Source organism: Melanaphis sacchari, unplaced genomic scaffold (genome assembly GCF_002803265.2).
Source record: "Melanaphis sacchari strain LSU unplaced genomic scaffold, SCAv2.0 Contig54_pilon_pilon, whole genome shotgun sequence".
Taxonomy (NCBI): Eukaryota; Metazoa; Arthropoda; class Insecta; order Hemiptera; family Aphididae; genus Melanaphis; species Melanaphis sacchari.
Genome location: NW_020271380.1, coordinates 1,879,994 through 1,891,764, shown reverse-complemented (window position 1 = coordinate 1,891,764; position 11,771 = coordinate 1,879,994). Strand labels below are relative to the sequence as shown.

The 11,771-nt window shown below is 27.1% G+C and overlaps 2 protein-coding genes across 2 annotated transcripts in view; both read left to right on the top strand.

Annotated features, from left to right (window-relative positions):
* LOC112599758 (mucin-2) overlaps positions 1–2,951 on the top strand; it is a 14,842-nt gene extending 11,891 nt beyond the window's left edge. The window contains exons 3-5 of the mRNA XM_025346817.1: positions 1–2,169; positions 2,238–2,349; positions 2,423–2,951. The exon at positions 1–2,169 is cut by the window's left edge and continues 1,589 nt beyond it. Coding sequence (XP_025202602.1) covers positions 1–2,169; positions 2,238–2,349; positions 2,423–2,565 — 2,424 coding nt within the window. The 3' untranslated portion in view covers positions 2,566–2,951. The remainder of the gene's footprint in view (positions 2,170–2,237; positions 2,350–2,422) is intronic.
* A 1,967-nt stretch (positions 2,952–4,918) lies between these two features.
* On the top strand, positions 4,919–10,012 carry LOC112599651 (splicing factor U2AF 50 kDa subunit-like). Its single transcript, XM_025346647.1, has 12 exons — positions 4,919–5,017; positions 5,146–5,222; positions 5,318–5,560; positions 6,545–6,672; positions 6,731–6,847; positions 6,914–7,076; positions 7,140–7,181; positions 7,244–7,299; positions 9,139–9,261; positions 9,355–9,510; positions 9,586–9,750; positions 9,813–10,012. Exons 2-12 carry the CDS (start codon positions 5,207–5,209, stop codon positions 9,942–9,944), a joined length of 1,341 nt encoding a protein of 446 aa, XP_025202432.1. The 5' UTR covers positions 4,919–5,017; positions 5,146–5,206; the 3' UTR covers positions 9,945–10,012.
* The last annotated feature ends 1,759 nt before the right edge of the window (positions 10,013–11,771 follow it).

The following is an 11,771-nucleotide window of genomic DNA, read 5'->3' as shown; positions in this document are numbered from 1 at the left end:
GCAGCCAACCAACAGACAACTAGTGCCGCAGCCAACCAACAAACAACAAGCGTAGGATCAAATCAACAGACAACTAGCATTGGATCAAATCAACAAACAACTGGTTTTGGATCAAATCAACAGACAACTGGTGCAGGATCTAATCAACAGACAACTGGGGCAGGATCTAATCAACAAATAAATAACTCTGGAAATAAACCAACTTCACCAATGTCATCAACATTAAAACCAACAACGCCAATTTATACAACAAAAAAACCAACAGTATCGACAACTCCAAAACCAACTACTCCACAACCGACAACTCCAAAACCAACCACTTCAAAACCAATCACAAATAAACCAACCACTCAAAAACCAATCATTTCAAGTACTACACAAAAAGTTACAACGACAACTCAGTCAACATCTACTACACAAAGAGCCACTACAACAACTACTAAAAAACCAACGCAATACACTTCAACTTCTAAACCAACCACTCCATCAACTACGAAACCATTTGTTACGACAACCATTAAACCTACAAGTTCAAAACCAACAACGGTTTCTCCCACAAACAAACCATCATATCAATCATCAACAACTAATAAACCAGTAAGTCAACATACTACGAAAAAACCATCTACTACACCTATTACCACATCATCATCTACACAACAACCTGCAACAACAGACACTTGTACTTCAGAAGGATTTTTCCCAGATTCTAAAGATTGTAACAAGTTTTATAGATGTGTTGGTAATGGAAAAGGATTTACTAAATATAACTTTAATTGCGGGCCAGGGACTGTTTGGGATCATATTAATAATGTATGTAATCATCCATGGGCAGTGGATAGAGACTGTTCAAAATCAAGTTCATCGTCTACAACTGGACCAACAGAATCGACTGAGTCTAATAATTCTGAAAATCCAACATCAAGTCAACCTAGTAACCCAGAAATATCCACAACATTGCCTACCAGTCCTTACCCTCAGTCATCAACAAGTAGTCAAACTACTCAAACCCAAACTTTAACGTCTACTTCCAGTCAACAAACATCTTCAATTACTAGTCAAACAGTTACATCGGCCAATAATTCAACTGCCCCTTGTAATACTTCTCCAAAGCCACCTAGCAAAATAGTGTGTAATGGAAGTGGATTTTTCCCTCATCCAGATGACTGTAAAAAATTCTATAGATGTGTCGACTGGGACGGTGATAAAGGTGAACGATTTTCTGTGTACCACTTCGACTGCCCTCAAGGAACTATTTTTGATCCTAGCTTAAACGTTTGTAATCACGAAGCTTCTGTATATCCTCCCAGAGATTGTTCTGGATCAAGCACTCCGCAAGTTAGTGGAACTAGTACTCCAGCCACTGAAACATCTACTACAGAAGCAAGTACTATAGTAACAACTGAAGGTCAAACTGATACAACAGGGCCTTCTGAAACTAATGAACCAGAATTAAAACCAACTTCAAGTGTACCAGAAACAGAATCTACTACATCTAGTCAACCAGAAACTAATCCACCAACAACTAATCCAACAGGAACTGATCCAATAACGTCTAGTGTAACTGAGTCTACAACAAGTCAAATAGAAACCAATCCACCTACGACTAGTCCAACGGAAACAAATCCACCAACAACTAATCCATCGGAAACAAATCCCCCAACAACAAGTTCTTCAGAAACATATCCCCCGACGACAAGTCCTTCAGAAACAAATCCCCCGACAACAAGTCCTTCAGAAACAAATCCACCAACGACAAGTCCATCAGAAACCAATCCACCAACGACTAATCCATCGGAAACAAATTCACCTACAACAAGTCAAACAGAAACAACAGATTCTGAAACAAATCAACCGTCAACAGAAACATTACCTGCCACAACAACTTCACCAGAAACTTCGAACTCTACTGACAAGTGTCCCACTTTAGATCCTGATCAAGTTGCATTAGTGTGTCCAACAGGCTTTAGAAGACATCCCAAAAATTGTAACCTATTTTATCAATGTACAATAGCAGATAATAATGACATAAAAGTATTAGTCCTCGCGTGTTCAAATGGTACGTACTATGACCAAAAAAGAATACAATGTTTACCCCCAGATGAAGCTGAATCATGTCCATTAAGTAATGAAGGCCGATCAGAACCATTTGAAGAGATTTTACCAACTGTAAGTTATTACAATTGAATCTGCAAATAACCTTACATATAGAACTGATTTATTTTTATATTACACAGGTCCAGATTCAACCTTACCGGCAGTTATGTCCATCTGAAGGAATGTTTGGTTCCCCAACTGATTGTCAAACTTTCGTAAAATGCGATAGAAATGCTCGAGGAATTCTCAGCGGTAAATTTTTAAATATACACTTTATTAGTAATTTTGAACAATTTTCCTTTATAATATTTGTTTTTTTTTTTAGGTCAAATGTATCAATGTCCCGAAGGTCAGAGCTTTTGGGATAAATCTAAGAAATGTGAGAAAAATAAGAAAATTCCCATGTGTAATAAACTCGGCCCTAAATTAAATTGGCAAACGAGTCTAGCCCCCGTTCTTGCTAATTAATGAAATTTAATTTAATAAGCAGAAATTTCAAATCATAGTGTATAATTAGCTCAATCTTAATGTACATTAGTTTAAACTTATGATAATAATTAATACGTAATTAAGTATTTAACCTTATTTTAAATTACAATTTGTTTTAATTTTGAAAAATGTTTCAAAGATTTACTTAGGCAACAAAAATACAAAATATAAGATTGATTTACTACGTTTAATTTGTGAGAATATGAACAGAAAATCAAACTAGTTATGTAATGGTGTTTAGCAAATATTAGATATTAAGCTACTATTAATCTATGATTAATGGTTATTGGTTTTAATACAATATTTTTGTTATGAACCATAATACCTACCTATGTATTTGATTTAAAAAATAATGTGCCATACTAGAGAAGTATTTTTGTTTAAAAGTTACATAAATTTTTGAAACATTTTTTAAATATTACAAATGATTACATGTAAGTTATATTTTTATTTTAAATACAATATTGTGATGATTTTATTGTTCATTTTTTTTTTTTTATAATCTTAATTATAATTTTGTACATACATTTTTACGAAAAATAAAAATATATTAATAATTGAATTTTTGCAACCTTTTTTTTTATTTTTTTCAATAGTTCAAATAATAATATTATAATAAGTAAATATATAAGTGGTAGGTACTCTATTAAATAAAATATAAAAATAATTACATTGATGAATTTGATATTTTCAAACTATAAAATATTATTTTAAATATTAAATGAACATACTTAACATGATGTCCTTAAAATAAAATTAGGTTTATAACTTTACAAAGTAATGTTTAACTGCAGTTAAACTACACAAATATGAAATAACATAAATAATAATTGTCAATCGAGAATATTTAATACCTATCGACAAATAGTAAGTAAGTTACATCATAACTTTAAACTTGAGAGTTAAGCTTATTAAATTAGATTAACTAACCGCTTGAAATATCTGAAACCTATTATGGTTTTTTTTTATAAATAATTCAAAAACAATGTTAGATGAATAAATAATTTTGTTTAAATAATAACTATTAAAAACAATAAAAAATATACGCATGTAAAATCAAAAATTACTTATCTACATATTTTTTTTTTTTATATATATACGTCATCATTAATTTTTTTTTACATATTTTTCAATGCACAAAACATCATAGGTATCTATTGGTTTTTAATTTAATAACGAGAATTAGTACTTAAATTAGTACGAAAATAATGTTTGTCGTGTTATAAATTAAATTGCAATTTAAAGCACTCAGTAAACAACCCAGAATATTTGAAAAAGGTGTGTTGTATATTTATATTGTATAATGTATTACAAATTAATATAAATTATGTATATATATGTGTGTGTGTGTATTTATACATCGATGTGTTGAGTATAAAGACCTGAATTGTACATTTGTACATAGGTATTTCAATGAATGGTAGGAAGGTACAGTGGTTTGCAGTGTACACGTTGCTAAGTGTTCAATGCACAAACATTATTATTAATCCAAAGTACAATGTTGTTAAGCAAATTAGATAGATTAGGTATAATTAATATAAATGTAAAGTACAAACCACATTTGAACCACGTTTATACATTTTGATTTACCTACATTAAAAAAAAAACATTAAAACATTTTTTTTTAATTTAAAGTATGTACCTTGTACACCATATAATTCATAGCTAATTAAAAATATCAAACTTAAATATTTAAACTTTGGCAAGTAAGTAGGTGTACCTAATAAAGTAGTATAGCACCATTGATTATAAATACTATAGTATTCTTATATTTATAATCAATTGTAGTAGGTACCTACAGTGGCTACTTTTGATAATGCCTCACATTATTTATAACTTATTTTATTTTATAAATTCGTCTTGTAGTTATGTAGTATGATAAGTTGTTTAATATAAATATTCTATATTTCTATAACTTAAACCAAATGTTGAAATGTAGCTATACTAATTAATACCTACTCTTTTATGCAATAACTTTAGGGAGTGTTTGGAGTTTGTATTGTATGCCTTAGCAATTATTGAATACAAATATATGTATAATAGTCCTAACCTAACGTCTATAATCCAATTTGAAACGATTTATAAGGAAAATAAATCAGTAAGTATTTTTATTTTTATTTGTTAATAATAATTTTTATTTTACAATAAATAATAATCGACGGTTAAATTTGAAAATAAATAAATTCGGGTTGTAAATATGATTTTTTATATTTCTAAGTTGGTGCGCTTGAGTTTTTAATCTGTCTCGATTTTACATTTCTTCCAGAATAATTACTCGTACTGTAATATTGTTATCTGGAAGGAAGAACTGCCTAAACAACAAATGTCAAGAGATTAGAATTTAGACCTAATGAGTAAGGGGTGATGTTACTTGTGTAGTTGTTGTATGGTAGTTGTGTACACACTGGACGACGGACGCTGATACAGCCCGGTACGGGAGTTTAGAGTGTTTTTAGTGTATAATATCATTATTATCAAAATCGGTTTACTTTTTTCCTATTCCTTAACTTTGCATTACTGATTATTTACAATTTTTCATTTAGTTTTTTTTAACTTTAGACGAGATAAATCAAAATTTGAAATTAGTTGCTGCGTTTAATATAACCAAAAACTTAGTGTAATGGGTGAAGACAAAGGTAATGTTTGAATTATGCTTATCTAATATATATTTTTATATATACATATTATTGTGTAGGTACTAATAAAATGTAATTATTTTTATGTAACATAGAAAGAGAACGAGACAGAGACCGAGGAGAACGTGATAAAGAACGTGGTGAAAGAAGACGACGTTCACGATCTAGAGACCGCGAACGTCATCGCAGACATCGATCAAGGAGTCGCGAAGGACGTAAACGTAGTAGATCTAAGTCACCTAAAAATAAGTCTAGACGTAGAAAGCCATCTCTCTATTGGGATGTTCCGCCACCAGGTTTTGAACATATTGCACCTCTTCAATATAAAGCCATGCAAGGTAAATATAATATTCAACATTGCAAATAGATAGGTCTTAAATTTTTTTTTTTTTTAACACATGCATAGTGAAAATAATCAAATTTATTAGTTACTTATTACTGGATTGGTAATCACTTAAATTCAAACTCTTTACAATTGTAATGGATAATACCTACATTATGTTTAATTAACTATTTTTTGTACTTGTATTGTGTTATATTACATGTTTAAAGCAGTTCAATTATATTTAAATTATAAATTCCTCTTCTAATTTAATTAATAATATCAAAAATCAATCAAAAGTTAATTAAAGCATAAAAAAAATTTTTTTTTAAAACTTAACTGAATTACATCGTTAGATGATTGGAAACCTCAGCACCCTTCCCATTCCAAAAAACATGTCTATTTTCATGTTTAGCAGATTCTATTTTATAAAGGTTATATACATATCAATTTACTATAATTTGGTATACCCAAATATTAATTCATTCTTAGAGATTTTTCTAATTTAATAGGGTTCATCTTTACATGCTTTACTGTATGAATTGTATATTTAATTTTTTGTACACATTTAAACATAGTATAATGGGCCTAACTTCACCACCTCAGTACTGATTAAAGACAATTTTTCTACTAGTAATTAACCTATATACACAGTAGTCATATTATCAAGACAAATAGATAACATTTTTATAATTATATGTTTATTAAATTAATTAAATTTACTGTATCTTTGTAATTGGCTTGAATTTAAAAATCATTATTATAAATATATTAATAATAATAAAAAATATACTTAAAATTTTATATAGTTAAACATAATGTTTAGTAGATACTTTTCTCTGTCTATTAAAAAAAAAATATTGATCACAATAAATAACCAATTTGATACATATTTATTCAAGAAATTTTTGTATATTGGATTTTCTAGCAGATCTAATTATTTTTTAAATGTTAAGTAAAATTATTAAGTTTAAATTATTTAAATTTGTTATTTGTTTAGCTGCTGGACAAATTCCTGCAAACACAATGCCAGACACACCTCAAACAGCTGTCCCTGTAGTTGGCTCTACAATCACACGCCAAGCAAGAAGATTGTATGTTGGTAACATACCATTTGGTGTGACAGAGGTATTACTATTATCATTATTATTTTATACAAATAAACATATTTTTATTACATATTTAGGATGAAATGATGGAATTCTTTAATCAGCAAATGCATTTATCTGGATTAGCTCAAGCTGCTGGTAATCCTGTGCTTGCATGTCAAATTAATTTAGACAAAAATTTTGCATTTTTGGAGGTACATACAGATTTTACACATGGTATTATAAAATTGAATGCTAATTTAAATTTCATTAAATTTTAGTTTAGGTCTATTGATGAAACTACTCAAGCAATGGCTTTTGATGGTATTAATTTCAAAGGCCAAAGCTTGAAAATAAGACGACCACATGATTACCAACCAACTCCTGGAATGACCGAGAGTAATCCAGTGACAAACTATAATTCTGGAATGACTTTAGACATGAGTATGAGAACATTTATTTTTTCTTAGATAAAAATGTAATTTTTCATTGAATATTTTGTTATAGTGAAATATGATTCCAGCTCATTTGGTCTTGGAACAGTTCCAGGTTTGTATTATACATATTAAGATTTAATATTCTTAGTCATTAATAATTGTTATGTTTTTTAGATTCACCACACAAAATATTTATTGGAGGATTACCAGCATACCTTAATGATGAACAAGTAAGTGTTTTTAGTAGTAAAATGCCGCTCTTTATTTTTAGCTTAATTGTCCATCATTAGCAGAGGTACATTAGGTCAATACAAAAACATGGTTTGAGAAGAAACAAAAATAGTGCTAATTTTTTTTTTAATTTTTAGCACATAAATTTCAGGTTTTATTTTTTGTTTTTTTTTCAGAAAATATGTTCTTGTTATGTGTATTAAAATATAACAGTTTAGATTTGCAGGGACCTAGGGTATTTATTTAGGGTTGCCGCAAGAACATGGATTCTCCTTGCCAGCCTTTTATTGACTTTTCATTATGCTTGCAATACATTTACTTTTCTTTCTGTCTGAAAACAAATGTAAGTAAAAAGTATTTAAAAAAAAAAAAGAAGAAGAATAAATATGAAAAATTTCAATAGAACAGTAAAAATCTAATAATTGTTCCTCTGCTATACCCCTTTCCCTTAGCTAGATTATTTGGTTGAAAATGAAACTCTCTGATACAACTGCTTCGTCTGTCCAAATTGACAAACAGGCAAGTGGTATTTCGGAATATTACATTGGTTATACTTATGTGTCATAGAAACTAAACTATTCTTAAATTTTCTTGAATAATATACATATTTATAAAACTAACAAAATTAAATCAAATACTTGTTTATTTATTATTACATAAAAATTACTATGAATTTTAAATTCTAAATAATGAGCTAATAACTTTAAAATATTGATTAATCAAAAATTAATTCTCTTAATATTAAAATTAGAAACTGCAATAATTGGTGGATTTTTTTACCATAATAAAATATATAATGAGTATTTTACTTAGGAAGTAATTAACAATAAGTAGTATAATAGTATTAGCAAGTAAATAATGAAACCATTGACCACTCACGTGGTTTTAAATACCAATTTATTCATATTAAATAGTGGAAAATTACCTTATCTCAGTACTCTTATATTATATTTGTTAAAATATATATTTTTAGCAACACTTGAACAAATTGTAATATATATATATATATGTGTTTAATGTAGATAATCTTATTTATTATCATTAATAATTAGTTCTTTTTAAACATTTTATAATGAAAAACAATAAATTAGTATTGTTATAAAATATTTATGTCACAACTTTTTAAATTTGCAATCTTCAATTTATCCATATTGCTTAAAACTTATAAAAATTAACTATAATTGTGTAAATTGGTTGAAGTTAAAGAAGCACTACAATAAAACAAAAAGTAATCACAGAAATTGTACTATTTATTAATTGTTTTAGTCATTTTATTGGATGATATTAAATTATATAAATACAGTAGAAACCTTATAATAAATGTTAAGTACATATTAAATTAAGTTTTAGTAAATTTTTTCCCCATGTAAGTGGTCATTGATTTATAAATATTATTATAAACTAAACAAGTTAAAAAACAAAAAAAAGTAGTACACACTTTAAAATATTTAACATCAAGTCTGCTTTTTTAATTTAATAATATTTATGAAAAAGCATGAATAAATGTAACTCTGGGTAATAAGAAATAAAAGTTATTTAAATAAATGTATAACCTGTGAGTTCTATGTTTAACAGGTTAATGTTTTAAATTTAAATTTGGCTTGTAACAAGTTATACTTAGATATTTTAAATGTATGAATGTTAAAAAAATAAATTTCTTATGGTATATATTTTTAAGCTTAAAATAAATCAGTTCTTATGTTGATCTTTTTTTTTTAATTGCATACTTTTTATAAATATCTATGGAAATCTTAAACAAATATTATTAAAGGTTAATTAGCGCCCAATAAGATATAATACTATAATAGGTCTTATATTGTTTATTTACATAATGATAGGTAAAAGAACTACTTACATCATTTGGTCAGTTAAAAGCATTCAATTTGGTCAAGGATGCTGCCACTGGTTTAAGTAAAGGTTATGCGTTCTGCGAGTATGCTGATGTTGTAATGACTGATCAGGTAAAATAATTTACTTATATTCAAAAAAATGTAAAATACCTTTTTATTCTTTGTTTGTAACAACAATTAATTTTTAAATTTTGGTTAATTCAGGCCATTGCTGGTTTGAATGGTATGCAATTAGGAGAAAAGAAATTAATTGTACAGAGGGCCAGTATCGGAGCTAAAAATCCTGGTCTTGGTCAAGTACCTGTAACAATTCAAGTCCCTGGACTTACAGTTGTTGGAACTGCAGGACCTCCAACTGAGGTAAATGGTTTTTTTTTTTTAATAAAATACAAATTAAACATTTTTTAATTCATTTATAATTATAATTATTAACAGGTTTTATGTTTACTGAATATGGTTACTCCCGATGAACTTAAAGATGAAGAAGAATATGAAGATATTCTGGAAGATATTCGTGAAGAATGTAATAAATATGGCGTAGTTCGGTCACTAGAAATTCCACGGCCTATTGAAGGAATTGATGTGCCAGGCTGTGGAAAAGTAATATTTTTATATATTATTATTTTTAATAAAATAAATATTTTAAAAATGTTGTCTTTCAGGTGTTTATAGAGTTCAATACTATTGTTGACTGTCAAAAAGCACAACAAGCTTTGGCAGGCCGAAAATTCAACAATAGAGTTGTTGTCACTTCTTTCATGGAACCAGACAAATATCATAGAAGAGAATTTTAATTAAGATACATGTAAACTAATAATGGAAATATTTGAATTTTTATAACATTTTTTTAAGTTGCAGAACCCCTCAATACTGAATTATGATTTTTAAACTAGTTTCATTAACCCATAGGTGCATTTTTTTTTTGTTTTTTCAAAAAAAAAAATGTTATTTTACTGAATAATTAAGATAAAATATTAAACAAATAATTCTATCAGTTTGAATAGTTTTGGAAGCTTTTATATATGTATCATTATTGTTTGAAAAAAAAAAATTGTCTAATTTATCCATGAGAACAATTTTGCTTATGACAAACTTATGGAGACAGCATTTTAAGTAGTTTTACTAAATTGTACTATATAATAAAAAAAATGTATGTATTTCAGGGTTTTTATTCTTTTTTTATAAAAAATTATTTAGTATTGATTTAAAAAAAAAAAACAAAAATACTAGGACACACTGACACAGTTAAAGTTTTCTTTTATATAGTGAAAATTTGTTAAATCTACTATAAACAATATTCTTATAAGTTTGTATCGCATGAAAACTTTTTTTCTGTACTACCACATTGTTATTTAACAGCTATTATTGGTACTGTTATGGAACAACAGTATAAAATACTTTAAATTATAAGATTCAAATCTATTTTAAATTAAAGATTTTAATTCTTCTCATAATTGCATTAAAGCTGTCTATATTAAACTTCTTCAATAGCAAATGTTAGGCAAGTGTATTTTCATAATTATATGCTTCAAAATTCTATTTTTTTTGAACTGTGATGATATTTATAATTAATAATATGTTAAAAAAATTATCTTCTATTTTTATTGTTTAAAATTTAATTTAAAAATTCAACTTATATTTAAGTAAAAATTGACCAGATGACATTTTAAATCATTTATAACCATAAATTTTACTTTGTTCCATTTTAATTTTAATAATAATATTTCACATAATAACATAAATTACCAATATAAAGAGTATATCAAGAGCAACTTATTTTTTAACAAATATTAATTATTTATTAACACAATACAATTAACATATTTAATTTTATACATTTTATTTTTGTTTTATTAAGTAATATAATTAATAATAATTTTATTTGTTTTTATTTACAATAATAATCATAAAAATTCATTATTTAAATTATACAATATTTACAGTTCAGCTAAGATTGTTTCATATTTTAATTGAATTGGTTGATAGGATAACTGAATTATAGGTTAAAGGATCAGTTAAATACGTTGTTTTTAAAATTGAAAATTTCACTAAATAAGCTAGAACCTAGAACATACATAACATATAGAGTAGGTAATGTAGACGCGACTATAAATATTTAATGCTAATTTGCACTATGATTTACATCAGCAAGTCCCCTCGCCACTCGGTAGTGGTTGAATCATTGTACATAAGTACATTTGGATGGTGATTTCAGCGGAAAATATTAGATTAATAGATACATTTCTTTTTTAATGTGTTTGCAAAGAAAATATACTAATTTTGAAGAACTAGTATACAATAATTTTTATGTGTTAGACAGATAATAAATGCACATTAAAAAACGTCTTATTTTGCATGACTATTTTCAATGCATTTATATATTTTATGTCTATGAAAATAATGAAAATATCGCAGATGTATTAATCGACCAGAGTCTACTATTTTTGTGTTTTTAATTTTTATATATCTCAAACCTCAAACAACTGTGAACTGTGAACACAACACAATTAAAAAAATTAATATATTAACATTGACACTGTCGATATATCATCGTTTGTATATTCGCAATCGGTAATGGTGGTGGCACTGGTTTTCGGCATCTTTCGTTGACAACATCATGT

Bases quoted from the DNA above. Each gene is read 5' to 3' on its own strand.
- LOC112599651 (XM_025346647.1), top strand. The intron at 6,673-6,730 runs GTATTACTATTA...TTACATATTTAG, and splicing joins TACCATTTGGTGTGACAGAG to GATGAAATGATGGAATTCTT. The intron at 7,182-7,243 runs GTTTGTATTATA...TATGTTTTTTAG, and splicing joins TGGTCTTGGAACAGTTCCAG to ATTCACCACACAAAATATTT.